This window comes from Ctenocephalides felis, unplaced genomic scaffold, assembly GCF_003426905.1.
Source record: "Ctenocephalides felis isolate EL2017-DRISC unplaced genomic scaffold, ASM342690v1 CF-g0.4_SCAFFOLD_01886, whole genome shotgun sequence".
NCBI classification, from domain to species: Eukaryota; Metazoa; Arthropoda; class Insecta; order Siphonaptera; family Pulicidae; genus Ctenocephalides; species Ctenocephalides felis.
The window spans coordinates 45050303-45072214 of NW_020538040.1; the positions used below are offsets into that span (position 1 = coordinate 45050303).

General features: G+C 27.8%; 3 protein-coding genes across 3 annotated transcripts in view; 2 read left to right on the forward strand and 1 right to left on the reverse strand.

Annotated features, from left to right (window-relative positions):
- Positions 1-501: 501 nt before the first annotated feature.
- Positions 502-13603, reverse strand: LOC113376660 (28S ribosomal protein S11, mitochondrial; the record flags this gene model as incomplete). The annotated part of the gene is given in 5 exon segments (XM_026616661.1): positions 502-640; positions 3167-3232; positions 3321-3421; positions 13128-13258; positions 13319-13603. Coding segments are annotated over 5 exon segments (612 nt in total). The 5' UTR covers positions 13525-13603.
- On the forward strand, positions 5486-11938 carry LOC113376659. The gene is made up of 3 exons (XM_026616660.1): positions 5486-6327; positions 10765-11017; positions 11442-11938. Exons 1-3 carry the CDS (start codon positions 5539-5541, stop codon positions 11639-11641), a joined length of 1242 nt encoding a protein of 413 aa, XP_026472445.1. The 5' UTR covers positions 5486-5538; the 3' UTR covers positions 11642-11938.
- A 570-nt stretch (positions 13604-14173) lies between the features above and the next one.
- The window catches only part of LOC113375009, a 35291-nt gene continuing 27552 nt past the window's right edge, over positions 14174-21912 (forward strand). The window contains exons 1-2 of the mRNA XM_026614963.1: positions 14174-14206; positions 17871-18030. Coding sequence (XP_026470748.1) covers positions 17886-18030 — 145 coding nt within the window. The 5' untranslated portion in view covers positions 14174-14206; positions 17871-17885. The remainder of the gene's footprint in view (positions 14207-17870; positions 18031-21912) is intronic.

Genomic DNA, 21912 nt, shown 5'->3' on the forward strand with positions numbered 1-21912 from the left:
TATATTATTGTGTGCTGCTAAAATGAAGTACAATATATTGGTACGTTTTAGTACAAAAATGCTGTTTTTATTTTTTTGACTGATACTAACAATCCATAAATTAATTATTGTTTTATATTAACAGAAGTACAAGCAGTGGAAACAATTAAATTTTTCTGCGAATTACGAAGCGGCGGTTCTCGCAAATTTAAAAAAATAATTTAATTTTTATTAAATTGATCTGTGTGATGTAAGTTATTCAACTGTTCTAAATTTAAGTTTACAAATGCCTTACCTATATTTATACAACATATCACCTGAACTGAAAGTATTTTAAATAAATCATTCTTAAATCTTCTCAACTTGGAAAAGCTGATACCAATTAACTTAAATATTTTTTATGACTTCTATTTTCCGTATGAACATTTGTTTCTTGATGAAGTACAATTGAATTTGTATAAATAAAAGCAGACTTATGTGATATTATAAATGAAAGTATTCGTAATATAGTAATAACATTTATTCTCTATGCTTAATTTTTACAAATGCGTATCTACAACTTCTTTTGTTTTCTTGGTCGTGGTGGATTCCATGATACTCTAGTGGCGTCAGTTATTGAAACTATATCCAATCCACCCATTTGGAGTCCTTTGATGGATGACTGTAAATATGTTATATTTTTATTTGTACTCATGCAAATCGATTGGTAAAATATTGCAAGTCAAAAATCTTAGATCCGAGAAAAGAATAAAATATATCATAGAACACTATTTTTTTGCAATTTCGACTTAATAAGTTTTATTTACAAGTGATTGCTTATCACATGAAATTGTTTATATTAGATTTTCAAAAGATTAAATAATAAAACATTAAGATTGCCAACCATATTCATATTTATTAAATATATTTATAAATTCTAAGATCCTGCAATTCACTTTTATAATGTTGGCATACATAAGTTTATAGGTGTCCATCATTAAATAGTTGTCATTGCCCAAGGTACCGCGTGTTAGTGAAAAGTTACTTTATTAAATGACGAACAAAAATCGAATTTGTGTGGTGAAATGTTAAAAAAAAACACGAGGAACTTTTGCATTTATTTCCTGGTGTATTATATATACAGGTGAGTGATTATTGTTTTTCTATGTTTCTATTATGGTTAAGTAAATTTTTGTAAACATAAGCTAAACTGACTTATTTGACACTTTTTTCGAGTTGTCTCCAAAGTGAAGCGCTATGTTACGGGGCCTCGTATTTAACAATGAACACCAATTCATAACATGTTTGTATTCTTGACAAGAAAATGATGCAAAATCGTAAGAGGAAGACGGAATATATATATATATATATATATATATATATATATATATATATATATATATATATAATAACCGAACGGAAATATTGACAATCGTTTCTTCTTTCAACGACTGTACCGTTGGAAAACATTAAAATTGTGCTTCCTCTTGCAATAATAAAAGTCACATTTCTCGTAGAAATTTGTACGAAGTTATATAAGAAATTTATGTGCCGATTCTGCCGTGAAATAGACCAATGGCAAGGCAAGATTATGTTACGTTCCAGTTTTCATACAAAATCGTACTACTGTTAAATTGCCATGTATTTGCTTTGCGTTTTACACATAAAATGCAACTTCACCCATATGTTATCAAGCCATATCTCAAAGAGGCAGTTATGATAACATCGTTTTTTTAAACATAACATAAAATCAGCCCAATTAGACAATGCAATGAAAATAAAAGGACTATATATTATTAATCCAGGTTATAAGCAATTACTCCACACGAGTGGACATCCTGATAAAAACATCAATTGATTTCCAAACTATCTACTAAACATAGTACTTATGTATTTTTAGCACGTTAATCGCCATGTCAGTCATATATGTCTGACGCGAAGAAGTTCTACATAAGCCATGTTGGTCATATATATCTGACATACGAAATTTGGTAGAAAGGCCACGCCAATCACAATTTTTTTGAAAATTTAGCCTATCAGGAGCAAAACCTGAAAATTTCTCTGCTTACTACAAACAATAAGAACTGATTTCTACACAATGCGCTCAACGCTGTATTCAAAACAGGAACTAGTGGTGTATGGCATCGTGCCTTAAGGCAAATTGCTGGAACTCCCCGTACCAAAAATTATTTTTTAAAAAAAAGATTAATTTTTTTTTGAACTTTGAAAAAATTAGATTTTTGAGAAATTTTAAATTTTTGAAGAAAATTGACTTTCTTGAATAAAAAACTTTCAACAAAAAAAAATATTTATATTTCGAAATGTTTTGAACATTTTTTCAGAGTCATCGCGCTGCTTCAGTTGCAATAGAGACGAAATATCGAAGCGCGTAAACGCCGCGTCGTAGTCTAACGGACAAACGATGTTACGGAACGCATAGAAATGTAAACAAAATTTATACGTATTATTAAAATCTCCTTAAATATCTGATAATTCGATGTGCATATGTTTTACTAGATTTCCGAAACCGCTAGACCTGCCTTCCCAAAAATTTAATAAGTTCTTCATCTTGTCAATACAAGTAAAATGTTTTTCGAATTATTCAAATTGAACGCTCAGTTCTCTCAAAAACTGAATTACCATCTTTATTTCTCTTTGTCTCGTATCTTCGAAACGGCTAGACCTGCCTTTGCCAAAATCTAATCAGCACGTCTCCTTATCAATACGAATCGAATGTTTTTGAATTATTCAAATCGGTAGATCTGTGTTCCCGAAATCGTCGATGTAAAATTTGTATCCGCACACACACATACATATATTATTTGTAAGGTATGCCAAAATATTCAGCAACCTTTGGAACGTACAAATATATAAAAAATTTCATTTGAGATTTTTTTAAACTTAACTATAAAAAATAAATATTAAATAAACAAAACTTAATATTTGTTGTACCTTGTTTGGATGCGTCAGACATATAAGACTGACATTTAATAAAGTTACTATAGCCCATTTGAATTTTTTTCTGTCATTATCGAGACGATAAACGTGTTAATAAAATCGATTGAATTGGATGGAGAATTCTGGCGTTTTGTGTACATTTCTTATATATTCCTAAATGTACGCCTTAAATCTTTCTATTATTAATATAATTAGGTAATTAGCAATCTCAGTTAACATTAAGTTGACCGCTTAATGTTTAAATAATTACCATTCTGCCTGGACCCAAACCACTAATGCGTACTCTCACTTGTTTGATTCCTCTCGCTAGAGCTCTCTACAGCAAAATGTTCATTATTAATATAATGTTTGTATAGAAAATACTATATAAAGATATATTATAATTTTTAGTAAATACTAAATACCGTGCTCATGCCGATGGCCGTAGCTTGTGCTGCAATATTAGTACCCTTTCTGGTGTTTTTGAAACCTTCCATTCCACAAGATCTAGTTAATTGAATCACACCTGAAAAAATTGAAATTGGAAAGGATTATTTGCTAATTGACTAATTGTAAATATTATGAATCGACTAGCATATAAACATTACGAAAATCGAGGCCAATGATGTGATTCAGCAATATACTTGTTTTTTTTTTTTATATAAAAAGAACTTTAAAGATCTTTATAGATAGAGGGCATCAATTAATACTGAAAAAATATAACAACATTTATTAACAAAATTTGTTTACAAGATAAAGTGAAAAGTGTAAAATACAATTTTTTTACAAAAGTGTAAAGTGAAAAACACACTTTTTAAAAATAACATCGAAAAAGATAAAAGCCGTAGATACAGTTAAAAAAACGCTTAATTGTTCTCGTTTACTGATAGACCCCTCTGCTTTAGTTCTAATACGTTCGAAATTCCTTCGTCTTAACCCATGATTTTTTGCCAGTTGATAAACCGATGTTCATTAATTCAGAATTTCGACGAAATTTTCGTTCAAAGCGCCAATTATTTTTAACATTGTACAAATAATTGCATCGATCTAAGAAAAAAACAGTCAAAAGTTGTAAATAGAAATACAAACGCAAAATTCGTTATTTACAGTGAATTTTGAATATAGTTGCATATGAAAGTATGATGTGTAGAAAAACAACAATGTGTTTCAAAATTTTGAAATAAATCAAAATTTTGCGACTTGTTTGGTTCCTACTTGTTCGAACACAAACCGCGATATCAAAACCTTTTTGTAGAAGTAAATGCTTAACTACCAGACTTTTTGATATGTTCAGAAATTAGAGATGAATGAATTATTAGTAATTTATTATTCATTAGTTCATATGAACTAATAATTGGAAATCATAGTGAGTTTTCCATTATTGATAAAAGATAAATAAATAAATATTTAAAAGAAATAAGAAATGTTCTCATTAGATTATAAAATATTATCTATAATTATCTGATAAATTAATAAATTATATTACAAGAAGGAATTCTTTAATCATGTAATCCATATAATTATTGTATTAATTTTCGCTGAATAAAAATGTAAAAAAGAATATTATTAAAAGATAAGAACACGGAAAGATTAGATTATTTAAAAATACTCCAAAATATTTAAAAATCAACTTTGCACTTATTTTACAAAAATTATGTTAATGATATTATAATTAATTCTATAATTTCGGATTATGGAGTAACGTAAATAGAAAAGATTATTAAATATTAGAAGGATAATTTTTACATAAACATGTGACAAAGTTTGTAGAAATTAATTTGAAGATATAATTAAACCCTAGTTGTAAGTGTAAATCGACTTAATCAATAATAACTGAGATTCAAAAACTTGTCACGATACAATTATGAAATTTGGACACGAACCAGTATTCCAGAAAATCATGAATTTTTATCATGCAACCACTTTTCATAAGCCCATAATATTTGAGGTTGTTCGTTATGACTATGAACTCCATCACCATAAAAAGCTTCAACAATTAGTTATGAAGAATCGTCCAAGCTAATCTTCAGAATGATTTGCAACTGTTGTCATCCGAACGGTTTTCATTTTCACCGGTTCAGAATTTTTAGAGTAAACGTGGACCATAATGTGCTTCGAATAATAAAGCATACCTGTGCATAGTCAAAATATCTACATAACTAAAATAAAATAATCGTTCTAATAAAAATGTACATATTATTAAGCTAATTCCATAAACGAACTGACACTGTTCTAATTTATTATGCTAATATTCTACAATAAATACGTTGTATGTGCGCAAAAATTAAGACGAAGCAAAATTGTGAAAATTAGGCCATGCAATATATCCAAGGAAATGAATTACTGCGCGAATTACATAAAACAAGCTGATTTCACTCGGTCGGTATCATAAAAACGTCTTTCCTAGCGCCTCTCCATTTCCTAGAGTTCGACGTAACCCCACTCTAAGCCGCTCGCTTACTACAAGGCAATAATGATATTACGCAAGAACACGCAATTGCACGACGAAAACGTGTTTAGTTTTCCTCGCAACGTGCGCTCAAGTCGATACCAATAACCGACACCAGATAAACGGTATTTTTAGTTTAAACATTTTAATTATCAATTTCTTTTATAAATAACTGCTTATGTTCAACAACCAAAATGCTACCTAAGCACGTTGTAAAATTAATAGAGGAAACCACACAAGAGTTGGGTCTAAAAAAATGGGAATATTACATAGAACCAGGTTCTAAGAAAGGTGACAATTATATAGGACTGATTTATAGAGTCATTGTCACAGGATTAAACTTTAAAGGAGCCACCGTCAAATTGTCCCTGATAGCAAAGCTAGCCCCTGAAAATGAAATAAGGCGGGAAAAATATCAAGTCGAGGACTGCTTCGCTAGAGAGAAACTGACCTACGAATCTGTACTACCCGAAATGACAAAAATTCAAAAGCAACAAAATATATCTTCTGATGACAGATTCATTTCTGATATGAAGTGTTACAGAATTTCTACAGAAAAAGGTAAAGAGTGCATACTAATGGAAGATATTACTACAAAAGGTTATCAAATGTGGGACAGAAACAAGCCTTTAGATTTGGATCATGCCGTATTAGCAATGCAACAACTAGGAAAATTTCATGCTATATCTTTTGCTCTGAAGGATCAAAAACCAGAATTGTTTAAGAAATTTAGCAATTTAGAAGACGTCGTTTTTAGCAATGAGGAATATTTCACGGATTTAATACCCTACTTTAATTTATTTATTGATAAAGCCATTGACACTTTAGATGATAATGAAATTGGAGCACGAGATAAAATGCAAGAATTTAAAAAACATTTTATGAAAATTATGTTCGATGGCGTAAAAGCATCCCTTGCTGAACCTTATGCAGTGGTGTGTCACGGTGATTGTTGGACTAATAACATGATGTTTAAATATGAGGTAAATTTCATAAACAGAATTATTTAATATGGCATAATAATGTTTTAGTTATTATATACCAAAAATTAAGATATGTTAAACGGTTTTAAATTTGAAGTGCATGAATATGATCGACGTCTGGTTATATCATGAAATAATATATTATTTACGCTTATTACACATACCAAATATTTATAGAAAATAAAGGGTATGAAACTGGAACTTAAAAATGAATCTCAAATGTCTCGTTCCAAATGTGCACTACTTTAAATTAGAATGAAGACGGATGAATAGAACATTTTTCTATCTTAACAATGAATAATTAGTAATATAAACGCGTTTTTCTCTAATATAATATACTAACTATTCGGGTATAGAGTGCATGAAAATTGCCTTAATACATTGTTTGCATTATGCTGTATTCTAAATATATATATATTCTAAAAACAAATATTAAATCTACATTTAAGTGGTATGTATGTTATGCAAAAACTTTTCCATATATACAAACCATAAAAAGTTTGTCATCGCAAATCTTTAAAAAAAAGCTTGAAAATATCAACATTCAATATCTTTAATTTTTCGGGAACTATACATTTTCGGGAAAAAACTGATTTGATTTTCTGGAGCTAATACTTATAATCAAATTAGACAAAGAAATAGACTTAGAAATTAGACTTAATTTCAAATTAAGTCGATCAAATGGTTTCAGATTCGGGAAAGAAGACGTGACACACAAATAAATAAATATATATATATATATATATATATATATATAAAGAAAACATTTAAATATTTATATTCATTAATGATGTGATATGATATATGCGCAATAGATGAAAGCAATTAATAATTAATTTTAAAATTTATAGGTTACAAAATATACAAAGTATCTAATTTATATCTGTACATTCCAGATACCAACGATCTATAAAATAAATTCCTAAAATATCAAATCGATGACCCTTGACAAAATCGAATTAAAATATAATTGTGATCGCACGCACCAGTGTAGTAAGGTCTCTATAATATCTCTAAATAAACGCACGTGGATCGACGATGTCAAAAACGAAAGTAAATAACTTATAGTAATAAATGTTCATTGACACTTGTGATCTAATCTAAAGCTATCGACACATTAATACAAATATTTATCAAATCTAGAGCAATTGCTCGCTTTTACTTATGTATCATTTTGTTCGTGAGTCATAGCTGAATATGTAGGTAACTCATGAAATAGATAATTTGCTTCAATGCTTACATATTATATTGCTTGTGCAATTTTCGGAAATGTACAACCAGGTTAGTTTGTTTAAAGATTTGTCTATATAAGACGCTTTTCTGGTAAACCGAACCTGTTATTATTGGTAAAATTCATTGAGGTAACTACCCCTTTCAATTTTTACGTGAGTTGTTAAGGGTTGATTGAAAATAGCTGTAGATATTAAAGGTCTATTAGAGATAGAATGCGGTTATTAAAGGTTGATTGAATATAGGATATAGTAGTTATTAAGGGTCGATTGAAGATAAGATGAGGTTATTAAGAGTTAGTTTCCAGGATGCGAAAATCTAAAGGATTTGTTACTTTACTCAACTAAATTTATAATGCATTTAGATGCAAGCGTCAATTTAGTAGCGCGTCATTCAAGTCCATTTGTCCATTAGATGTTTGATATAAATTATTTAATATTTACTTATTTTACATTTATACAGAATTCTTGAACATCATATTTTTATATCTGATACAGGCCCTTCAATTATGCGAGTAAAAATAGCTAACATTTTTTTGATCTGGCATATTTATTTCCAACAATTCTTTGGAATGAAATTAATTATAAATTTTGAGAAGAACTTAGTTTCAAAAAACTTCAAATTTTGGTAACAAGTGCAAAAATATAGAGTTAAAGAAAAATTTTAGTACATCAAATACAATTACAATATGTTAATAGAAATCAAAGATCCTTTAGATTTTGTAAGATAATGAAGTATATAATCTCGTCAACAACAATTACTATAAACATATTATCGACAATAAACGAATGCAAAGTGAAGATGTACGATCATAAGATGCAATGTAAGGTGTAGGGAATCTAGTATTACTAATATTAATATTGCACACAATATGCACGATAAATTTAATCGATTTTTATGTGTAACTGTTTTTTTTATCTTGCTATTTTCACGAAAAACATATCTCTATATTTTTGTGGTTCATAGAAGTCCAAGCTAAAACATGATGTCAGATCAATGTTTAGTTTCACTTTTTGACAAAATTTTGAATACTAATGTGGTAGGTTTGCCTATTGGCATATATTCTACATCAAAGTTTACCAACTATATATTTTTAAGTTAAGAGAAAAACTCAAGTAATCAATACGGCTTAATAAAAATTTATATAACGCAACAATAGAGCATTTGAGTTAGAAAGTGCAATATAATTTGAATGCATATTTTATTGGTAACTTTATAAAGAAGTATTTTTTTAAAATATATGTTCCATAACTCTGGTCATTAGAATAACTTAATTACTCAATACAAAATAATTGCTAAATTCGAAAGACAAATGGCTTCTATTCCATACCATTTTGTTATTAATTAAAAATATTTATTGAAATTCCCAATATTTCTTTTTCGACTAAACCCGTTTGATGGTAACGATCATTCCATGAAACAACCAGCTGACCAGTTAGTCAGAGTCCGGCACGTGTAATTTCGAACGAAAACAACTACATCAAGCAGATTATCAATCATCATACAGCGTATTTTCCATAAATAATAGATTCGATGGAATAATATAATTTATGTGACGCAAGCGCCTTGTCCTTGCAAATGAATAACGGATGTTATGTTTTTAATTTGATTCGAAATTATTTTATGGCTAACCGCGGCCTCTTAGTAATCGCATATTGCACAGAAAAGTGAAAGCAGAGTTTGCAGTAGAATTTACAGGATCTATGATATTTTACCATCATTAACACCGATCAATCGTTACGAGATATGCAGATACATAAATCTGAAACGGGTATTAAAATGTTTGTACGCTGACGAAGAATATTACTAATATGAGGCGGCACCATTTTCCAACATTAATTTTCTCAACTTATTTGAGTATTAGCTTCGAATCGTTGATTACCGAACATATATATAGGACCGTTAATCGTACAATGCAATAACAAAAAGTCGAAAAATGTTGAGTTATTCAACATTTGGACTCAGCAATGGCAAAATCTGTTCGAACGTGGGCTAGCGCCAATTAGTCCCGGGTTCACTGGTTCGATTCTCGCCACGACCAAAGCCCGACATCAGGCAGCTTTGATGTCAAATTTCCACTTGAGATTATAGATCTCTATATAATTTCAAGTGGAAATCGCCTTTCGCAGGCATAGCTGCAACATTCGATCAAATGATAACTATTGGACGTAGGAGCTAATATAAAAACGCCACACATGAGAGAATGGTGAACCGATGGTTTGCCTCTCATAAAACATTAGGTTATAAGCTTATAGGACGGGTAAGGTTAATTAGTTCTGCATCTTCCTATTACTATAATATTTCTGAGATAAACAAATTTCGTCGAAGCAATAATTATACGCAAGCATTAATGTAAATATCTACTATAGTCTAAAATTGCATTCGTCTAAAACCTTAGTTTGTTAGTTAACCTATATAATGTTATATAGATAAACATATACTGCTTCCACATTCATCATTTCAAGAGTAATGTAATTGACAATAGAAATATTCACATAACATGCATTTCGCAAACAATTAGCTTGCTAATAATACTACAAAGTACACAACGTTCACTAATAAGTAACGATTAGCGTAACTTACAATACAAACCAAAAGAACTATAAATAAAAATATGTATGTCATAATTATTTACAACTGGCTGCTCAATCCGGCTTTGTAAGTAATTACAAACACGTAAATAAATAAAAAATAATTGACAGGATTTCAATGATTGATTTTGCGCTTTTTATCCATTTTCGTTCATAATACAATCGATAATAATTAATCGTATCTACATCTTAGCACTTACTCATTTTAAAATTATTAATTATATTAATAAAGTAAATTGAAATATTATGAAAGTTAGTTATTATATCTCCACTAACCAAATTTTTGCTGGCCTCTAATATAACATTCAAAGCTTAAAAAGTTTGAAAGACAGTTTGAAGCATATATTATTTAAAGACTTCTTCGGGAAAAAATAAATATACCCCGGAATTTTACCTTCGGTAAAAAATGTATGGCTAGGCCTCGAAAATATCCAAAATAGTGATAAAAATCTTTTTTAATAACATCTCCCAACCTATGTGATTATTACTAGATTCGCTCGAATTTATATTTATGTGTTATGCAAGCAAGGTTCGAAATTCCCAAAAAAAAAAAGGAAATTGCAGTGCTCATGTTGTGAATAAGATTGAAATTTAAAATATATATATATTTTTTCAGAATGGAAAACCCAGTTCATTAATATTGTTGGATTGGCAAATCACCAGATATAGTAGCCCAGTAACGGACATAACATATATGTTGTTTTGTTGTACTGATAAATATCTTCGAGATCAACATTATGAAAACTTAATGAGAATTTATCATAAATCACTATGTTCTCATCTAGAAGCTTTGGGAAGCGATAGCAACAAATTATTTACGTACGAAGCATTGCAGGAACAACTTAAAACATTTAGCAAATATAGCTTAGGTAAAATATTAGTTAAAATTATTTCTGACAAATTATTAATTAAAAATTTATATTAACATGCATTGCCACATATATTACTAACTCAAAACATCAAAATATAAATAAAATTACTTTAATAAAGTTATCAAAACCTTTGTTAATATATTTTTATTAATACTTTATTTATATACTTATATTTAAAAAAAATCACTATCAATACAATATACTGCACTTCTTTAGTATTTTATTAAAATTTCGACTTTCGATTTTCAAAATAGTGCCTCAAATTTCCATTATAAACAAAAAACTACATTACAGCATAAAATCATACTGCTCTCTTATAGTAAAAGAGATTCACTTCATTGTGGTCATAAAGCTTTTATTAACAAAAGTATTTAATGTGTACATATATATATATGTTATATACATATGAATAAAATTACAGGAATGGCTATATATGATTTACCGAATATGATAGCAAATGCTGAAGACATCAAAGATTTAGATGAAATGGCAGAATCATTGGATAATAATGACACACTGACAATGGAGTCATTTGATTCACTCAATGAAAAAACTGAACCACTATACAAAGCAAGAATGCATGATGTAATAATCGATTGCATAAAATTTAACTATTTATAGTTTCCATTGCATGTATGCTATACGTATATTTAAAATATGTGTTCACTTCCCTTACGTAAGGAAACTAATATGCACTGAAAACAACACATTCCAATGGTAGGTTAGTATAATATAAAATATTTTGATAATTGAAAATGTTAGTTTTGTTATATAGAAGATAAACATAAAATTTTATTAGCTAGTTCACGTTCATCAAGTATTAAATAAAACCACATACTAATGTATTTAATTCTAGATTTTTTTTAAATAGTTAGTGAATTACAAATAATTTTTGGTAAATGCAAATTTCATGCTTAAACACACCCAATTAGATGACTTAAAAATACTAAAAGAAGTAGAGTTATAAAGCATACATAAGGCTATGAATATAAAGTCAAAATAAATAATAATGAATTATTCATGCAAAATAATATCCTAATTGGCTTTTACGTATATATAATAATTATTTTTATAAGATTCAATAAATAAATTATACAATTAAAATATATTTCAATGTAAGTAAGATTTTCATAACAAATACACAGTAATAACTATTTCATTTGAAATAAAGTCATCAATGCTTGAGGTAAATCCAAAGGCACATCATTCATATAATATTTTAATAAACATCATCAAAACAACAGTAAAGTAAATTTGCAAAGCTAACATATTAAACAATTATTTCAGAAAACCTTGAAAGGATAAACGTCATCTCATAAAAATCAATAATTATATATATATAAATATATAAATCATTATAACACCACATACAAATTTTATAATGATAGAAGCCAATAGAATAGAAGTTTTGAATTTCCCAGTCAATGTTATCACTAACAATAGTTATGGGACAAATGTAGTAGCTACTTCAGAACATTTCGAATTATTGCATTTTATTGAAAAATCACCATATAAAATGCTTATGATATATAGTTTAAATTTTAAATTATTAAATAGAACTTGGGATAACAAATGAAAGTGATGAATTTTTAAAATTACACATAAAAGATTTAATATGTTATCTAGAACTAAAATATAAAGGCAACTGCATCAAATATAACATGCAAATGCAGAAAAATACAAACCTATCAATAAGCATACACAAAAAGTACTGATTGCTCAGCATGATTAGTTATTTCATGTTTAATTATTGTTTAAACAATATATGAACAAGCAATGTAATAAATACAACCCATTATTATTCTGAGCTCATGGTCAGTTTAAAATTAAAGAACATCGATGTTTAATCTTCTATTATAATTCTAATATTGTGCATCTTTGTGCTATATTTTCTAAAATTGTTTCCTTGCACAATTTGTTGTAACAATATTGGATCCATAAAAGTAAATATCAGTTAATGAAATTCAGTGTCTTGACAAATTAGAGTATTCTGTACTCTAAATTGAAGCAGGATAAAATACAATATTTATACATGATTTAACAATCACTAAATCTACAAAATAATGCCATTTGTCATTAGCTAATAAAAAACAACAGCATTACATACCTTTAGCGTTCGTAATACTCATTACAGTATTGTTAGGTGTAGTCCTAATATTACAGATTTCAATCTGATCAAAGGGAACTCCATTAAAAAGAGTTTTAGCAGTCGTAGCGTCAGGAAACAGTTTTGCTTTCCTGAAACGATTGAAGTTAAAGAAACTATACAGACACATATTTTTCACAAATATTACTCACTCTGTTATAAGAGTATCAATATGAACACCCTTTTCTCCAGCAGTTCCTTCATCTTTTACTGGCAGAGATGAAAGCATTTCATTACGATCACCTCTTCTATTTAAAATACAACTTGTATGAAAGGATGATTTTTGTATAAGGCTAGCATTGTTAATTGTGTAACTTAAGGGAGCTTTTAATAAATTTGTTACTGTTCTAAACAACATTATGGTTTGTTGTTTAAGTTGTTTAAGTTTGTTAATAACTTTAAGGTTCTATGGATATTAAGGGTAAATAATTAAGAAACTGCACTCATATTGTTTATAGGTTACATAAAAATCATTCTTTATTTTTAGGTTAGTTCATTTGACATATCGGTAACGCTCATGTTGGCGATACTGATACATATTCGTGCGCCATCTCTCGCACGAACTTCAAACACTTTGACAGTTAAGAAATGTCACTTTTGACAGTTAGTTTTAACATTAACTCAAGAAGTTATTGTGAATTATTGCAATAGTTTCGACATGTCATTAATTAACATTAGTACAATTAAGTTGTGTCATAAATGCCGGGTGAACATGTCGTACATATTTGCAATATGCATTAAAAAATCGATAGTTTTCGAGTCGTTAAGCAGTGTTCTATTTTAGATCCAGTGTGCGGCAAAACGGGAACATATGACAGACGATCAGCTGTGCGAAAATGATTTTAGTTTAACTCTAATGCAAATTAGGTGACAGTTTGTGCCTGTAAGGCTGTAGTAAATATTCATAAATTAATTGTCATATAAATTATTTACAATATTATTAGGAAAGATGAATTATTTAAAGCTCTAGTGTTAATTATTTAGTGCCTTTCGGCGTATTTTCAAATATTTCGGTCGGTTTCGAAGAGGGAGTTTTTATAGTAAGTAGTTTGTGTTAAGATGATCTTGTTTTTTAATTGAAATGAAAATCGAGCCTGAGTTTGCTTACTATGTTTCTTATTTTTCATTAATGAAAAACTGCATAAACTATTGTAGTAAATTGTAATGAAATTTAATGAAATGAAATAATGTTTTGTAATGAAAAATTTTTTTTGACGTTCTAATTCCAATTAGTTGTTGGTATTTCAATTATAAAACACTTGTGGTATCTGATTCTTAAATTTTGTATAGAATTTAATTAAATTAAAAATAAAGTTAAAAATTAATGAAAAATTGTACGGTGAACAATTGTAGTAATTTCTATCAAATATTCATGCTGAATTAAATTGTTTTGTAATCAAATTTTTTACAAGCTTCAAATCCAATTAGTTGTTATTAGAAAATACTAATGGTATCTAAATAAATTCTGTATGGTAAAAGTTCTGTATTAAAAATCTCACTTACTTGTTACTTATGCATTTTATTTTTAATAATATCTTTATTAAATTAAATAATTATGATAAATAGAATTAAATAAACTTATATACTGTAACATATTTTAGATTATTCCTCACTATCGTTAAAAGGACTTATTTAAAATCGGAAATGGTTATAAAATCTAAGAAGAAAAAGACTAAGGTATTACTTGTAAGACACCTATAAGACATATTTATATTTAAATGCTAATTAATATATTAATTATTAAAATAGTTAATAACATAAATTATGATGCTGAAATAAATCATTATTATACGCTATGAATTTTATGATAAATATTTTAGATTAAATAAACTATTTTTATGAACTCAACAGTTACTGTTGAAAACAATAAAAAATTTCTTAATTATTTATTTTTTGAAAAAGTAATTTCACACATTTTTAAATAAATATTCCTAAAGAAAAGCAATAAAAAAATTCTTAATATTTTTTTTGAATATTCATTTTTTGAAAAAGTTATTTCACATGTTTAAATAAATATTCCCAAACAAAAGCAATACAAAAATACTGAATTATTTTTTTAAAATATTTATTTAAAAAAAAGTTATTTCACACATTTTGAAATACATATTTATTTTTATTCAAAACAATATTTTACCACACCGTAAATTTGTGAGATATCATTATAATGGAGGATATTTTGATGCTATTAAAAGTGTCAATGTTACGACAATGATTAAACATGTTTTGGAGTGTTTCCAAGAGTTTTGTAACATCTTTTGGCTATATACTTATTAATTATTTTTGATGGATAAAAGATACAATAATTTAAAAATATTGAACTTATAATATGTTCTTTACCTAGAACGTGTTAAAAAGTTAAATAATTAATATTTGTATAAAATAATAAATAAGAACCACCTTGTTAATCGTTTCTTGAAGGTAACTTTAAAGCATTTATACATGGTAAATTAAAATAAAATGAAAATGAAGTAATTTCTGAAAACCGTTAAACCAAATACCCATAAATCGAACATCTTATTATTTTTCTAAACTCTGATTTAAAAATTGGCTTCATGCTGCCTTGCAGAATATTATATAGAATTTAGCTGAAGATTTCTTGAACTTCCCGTAGGGCAAGTTATTGTAATGGGCCGAAAATCGAAATTGAAATTTTTTACATTTCTCGACGTTTTGAAGGCTTCTGAAAATTTTGGCATACCTCAGAAAAAATGGATGTTTGTGTGTGTGTGTATGTATGTATGTATGTATGGATACAAATTTCCAGTCACGTTTTCGGGCGCACGGATCAACCGATTTGAATGTTTCAACAAACATTCGATTCCTATTGATAAGGAGAAGAGCTGATTAGTTTTTGGCGAAGGCAGGTCCAGCCGTTTCGGAGATACGGAGCAACGAGTGCAGAAAATAGAAAACGACTTTTGAGAGAACGGAGTATCCGATTTGAATGATCTAAAAAACATTCAATTAGTAATGATTGGGAGAAGTGTTTATTAGTTTTTGGCAAAGGCAGGCCCAGCCATTTCGAAGATACGGAGCTAAATATGTAAAAAATGGCAGTTTTTGAGAGAACTAAGCGTCCGATTTAAATGATTCAAAAAACTTTCTGCTTGTCTTAACAAAATAATTGATTTTGGAAAAAAAATTTGTTTCAACTTTTTTTTTTTTTCAAAAAAAAAATTGTTGTATATCGAAAATAATTAAGATTTTATTTTTAATTTTGACTATAGTTCTAATATACTTTAAACAAATAATTTCAACTTTGCAATTCAGTTTATATAATTTTTATAAATATTAGACAATGTTACAATATTAATAATAATCTATTTGAAAACATTCAGTATTCCTCGAACATTTCGTTACGGTACGGGATGTTCCAGCAATTTGTCTTAAGGCACGATGCTATACACCCCACTAGTTTTGTTTCTCTTCGTTATGGGAAAACACAACAGTAACAGGCTGAAAAACGTATTTTTTCATTTTTTTTGGATGGAAGGAAAGGTAATAACATAATTATATTGAAGGAAAGTTAATTAGCGTTTATTTAATTAACAAAATAGATATAAATATATGTATGTGTTCAATATAAATCTTGAATGAAAATTATTCTAAAAGGGCCCCACTAGAGTCATGATTGCGAGGCATGTAGAATTATGATATTAAAAATACTTATAGATTTGTTAAACAAAATTTTTATATTTTAAAATTAATTATAAGCTAACTAAAAATAATAAAAAACATATAAACATATAATAAATGAATTAAATAATAAATTAATAAATTAATTAAATAAATTATATAGCTGGTGGTATATGGCATCGTGCTTTAAGGCAAATTGCTGAAACTTTAAAAGGTTTTTTTTTTTAAATCTTGAGTTTTTAGATCATTTTTTAAAAACTTGAACTTTAATTTTTTTTTCTTTTTTCAAAAAATTGAAAATTATATTAAATTATTATCATTTTGAATATTTTAAAAATTTTAAGTTATAATTTTTTGAAAAAAATTTGAAATTTTCTTAAAGATCAAACCCAGTCAGGTCGGTTGATCCATACTATCGAAAATGACGAGGACATTAGATTGCACTATATAAGTTACCTTTATAAATCTTGATACAGAACTCATAGAAATGAAAACAAAATTGGTACTTATTATTACAATCCTTATAAAATATCTGTTAATTATATGTGCATATGTCTAAGGATCATTTTTGATCGCCAAGTCACTTTTTTATCGATTATCGAGACTGCTGAATCTGCCTTGGCAGAAATTTTTAAGTTTTTCATTACCTTATTACAGGTGTATTGTTATTTGAATCATTCAAATCGGATGCTTCGTTCTCTCAAAAACTTAATTTCTATTTTCTGCACTCTTTGCTCTGTATATCCAAAACAGCTAGACCCACCTTAAGCCAAATATTAATTAGCATGTCTCAATAGAAATTCCTATCAATGGGATTTGAAAAATATTGGTTTTTGTGTTATTAGCGAATATTTGAATTAAATAAAAATTTACAGTTGATGAAGTCAATATTCAGAGATTCGCGTACACTTGGCGATTACTTTAGTGAGAGTAGGTAATGCATATTACATGTAGTTCTAGATATTATTTCATATAGTTATAATAATTTGAACCATTTTTTACTTTTACTTAAGAAATTGATATAAATATATCCATTATTAAATGTAATGCAAAATATTTTTATGTTAGACCCGCGTGGTCAGAATGATGACAAGTACAACGAGTCCAGCTGACGCTACAACATCCATTCTGCTTGGAAGAATGTCTGAATTTTTGCTGAAGCAAAATGAAAATATGGATTCTCTGAGAACTTTGGCGGCCAAATTGCATACGAGGACATGTGCTCAAGGTAAATAAAATAATATGTATCAGTTAGATTATGATTTACTACAGGGTGAGCCATTTAAATTGGAAGCATCGGGCTCGTTTGTACAGGTAGCCATTTAGGCGACATTGTTTTTAAAAAATAGCGCACCATGTATAAGGCTACTGCACAAAATTGAGCTTTGATAGAATAACAAAAACGTTAATTTTCTAATAGTTTTTTTTGCTTCAAATTTGCTATGTTGTTTTTATTTATATATTTACAATTTCAATGTTTCCATTCTGACTAGTTAATTCTGGCAAATTATACATTTACAAATAATATTACACTACTCAACACATTTGTATTAATTTCACGAACACAAATTAATACATGAGTAGTTAATATGAGTTTTCTCAGCTTTGGGAAATAATTCCAATCTGGGTTTATATGGGCGTTTGAAAGTTATTTTGTATATCTGCCATACCAGTAAATAAATGGCTAAGTCGAATTTCGGCAAAAATGTTTTAAATCGCGGTATTTAACTATTACTCAGAAAATAGTTATTAAATTGAAAAACTATTGGTTAGGAACAAAAGTTAATGAAGCACTTTATAAAAAATTCAAACCATTAATATCAATCCGCGATATTACACGAGTAATCGAATTTCGAAAAATCAAGCTTTGCAAAATAGTGAAAATTGACTTAACCATCTCACTAGGATGACAGATATATTCAAACATGAGCTGAAAATTCTGTTTGTAAAATATAAAATGAACTATTTCATACATGATTTTAAAATAACTTAAGTTGAATTAAAAAACAAAATTATTTTTGAAAAATTATTGAAATTTATAGTTTAATAATTCTTTAATTTATAATATTTTTGAATACTTATGATTAATTAGAATAACGCACGTGGTTTATTCATAATTTGTAAGTTTTATTTGATTTTTTTTCAAATTCTATATTAAAAACTAACATTAATGTAAATTTGAATATAAATTGAAACGTGCTTGTGTGCGGTCAATATCATATTCAGTTTTTACAATGTTTCTTATAAACCACCTCAAACTATATATTTTTTTTACGATATATTACTCATGCGGACACTTTACACAAAGAAATTTGAATTATAAACGATGTGTTATTTGAGATACATATACATGAGAAAAAATTAACATTAGTTTTTATTCCTTTTATTTTTCAATAGTCATTTGAATGAAATGTGTATATTAATTATGTTATGTGATAGCTAAACTCTCTGGAACTATTGTGGAACCTAAGAACCAGGGATAATATTACCAATCTCATAATCCCATGTTTGACATTGCAATCCTCACGTGCATAACTTCCATATCTAGGTCGCTTCGATATTATCCTATTCAGCTTTGAAACAAATGTAATTATCCTCAAATGCAATATGATCAAGAAATTTGCAATAGACTTTTATTTGTAGAGAACTTTTCTTATAAATAGATTTGGAACATAAATTACATTCAAACCGTGTCGATTTTGGCATTACCATAAAGCAGTATCTTGCTCCTATCGGTGCCATCCTGAAATCATATAGTAATGTAGACGATGATAAAAATCACTGCAAACAACCATAAGATTCTTAAAAAAAACATTGTAGAATCGCAGATTTATTGGAGAGTTGACAAATGCAATTTTTTTAATAATTTGCGCAAAAATTTTTTGTTTGTTGGTTTTGAAATAAAAATTATTTTATAATCTAAATGCTTATTGCAATCAATGAATTATTCAGATTTCTTGAATCTTTATACTTTATTTAACAATATATTAAAATTCATTATGCATTTTTCAAAACTGTAAAATATTTTTTATTTATACAAAAACCATGGCATATCCATGGATATCCTTTAGTAATATCCTTTAGTAATCCTGTAATATGTACAATTTTTTTCACATCAGGGCTACATCTATAAGCTAAACATATACAATATCGAATAGGATCACCAGTGGTTGACCTTTCGACCTTTTTCCTTATTTAATAAACCATTTAAATTACTGAATGTTGTTTATAACGACAGATTGTAATTCACAAATGTAAATAAAAAAAATTATACAAAAAATTTAAAAGAATTTGTGTATAGTCTTATGAATCTTATATTTAGCTGTCGTCTTCAATAAAACACGATGTTCTGTTTATTTAAACTGTACACTTATGGGCTTTTTATGATCATTTGACTCTTTACTACATGATACAATATGTACTTTATTGTATAACTATATTATATGACTCATTTCTTGTTTCTTCGATATAGCTATTTATATTTTTATTATTTTACCATATAATTTACAACTGTCTTTAGTCGACATCTAATAAATTTAAAGATAATATAGTTAAATTTTAAATTACATATGACATGTAAATGGCAATAATAGGAGTAGCCAGTGCTGCTTCTACTTCAAATACAACATACATTTGTTTGAGCTTAGCTATCTATATTTAGTTAGCAGGAATACATAATATATAATGCATTTTATAATACGGATATAAATATTTCTCAAATCAAAAAATATATATTCAGAGACTGGCTTCATGGAATATATATGTCTTCGACAAATTTATAGCGCAGGATATATTTGACAGTAAATTATCATTTGTGGCCAAAATCGCACGCTATCGAATAATAACGACATTTATTGAAAAGTGCGAAATATGCTTTGGTGGGTGAATTTTCCAACTCAGCTAAGGGGTAGATGATTATTATTATTATTGTATAAATTTCAGCGCTTGGTCTTTGTTATACATATTTTTTTACACTTTTGCTATAAGAAATAGCCGTTATGAAACTTTAGGAAAAGCATGCTAGCTTCCTGGTTATCTTATGTAGGGCTAGCGTGACTGTTAACGTTTATCGGGGTGATGTTTTGTTAATTTGACTGCCACGTTGGTATGTACATAAGATAGCCTATTTAATTTTCCTTGTCATTCTTTCATTCTATTTGCATCAATCTTTTTTGAAACCACCAAAAAAAGTAGTGAGAATTCCGCACTGATTTATTTACAAAATTTTAATCCTTTTTTTTTAACTCGATTTCGTTTTCTATTTACTATTTTCTTATTGTTTACCTCACATGTAAGCTTTTATAGGGGTTATAATAAAAAACTGTTGAATCTAATTTAAAAATGAAAATAAGGTACTATGTCCAGTCAAACTTTCAGCTAATTTCTCATCGTAGTAATATGTTTTTTTCTGTTTTTCGGAAACAGATTTTTTTTTTCAAAAATCAATTACTTGGTCCTTTTTGCCCCGTAGGTGAGGTAAAATGGGACATGGGACAGACAGGGGGCAAACAGGTTCAATGTATTATTTTTAATTTTAAAGGGATTTAACGAAATAATAGCTTCATTATTCAACCAATGCATATGATACATTTCATGGGTACATTTTTTACAGAGATTACACTGTCAATAACCTTGTTTTGTTGTCAGAAATATATATATCAGCAGTGTTGGAATAACTATTTATTTTATCTCTTGTAAAATTGCTTTTTTATCATAATTTACATTTTTATTTACTATTATTATTATTTACACTTTTACTAGGGTAAATGTTTATTTGGTCTTTTCTACCCCACCCAGATGCGGGTTTTTATAGAGATTGTATAAAAGAAACTGTTGAATCTAATTAATTATACATGTCATGAAAAAATTAAATAAGGAATACTTAAAAATTCTATTATATCTCTTAAACTAAACAACAGTACTCACAACCAAAAAAACGTAAGAATATACTTTTGTTATGGATTTTCAAACATTGCTGTTTATCTCCCGATTAGGTGATAGCTGGTTATATACTTTTTTTCCTCTACTTTCAAATATTGTTGTTAAACGATACGTACGTTTTTGAGATATGGGCGGTGAACTTTTTTACCCGTGGACCTTCAAGTCCTAC

Bases quoted from the DNA above. Each gene is read 5' to 3' on its own strand.
- LOC113376659 (XM_026616660.1), top strand. From the start codon at position 5,539: ATGCTACCTAAGCACGTTGTAAAATTAATAGAGGAAACCACACAAGAG. The intron at 6,328-10,764 runs GTAAATTTCATA...ATATTTTTTCAG, and splicing joins ACATGATGTTTAAATATGAG to AATGGAAAACCCAGTTCATT. The intron at 11,018-11,441 runs GTAAAATATTAG...ATAAAATTACAG, and splicing joins ATTTAGCAAATATAGCTTAG to GAATGGCTATATATGATTTA.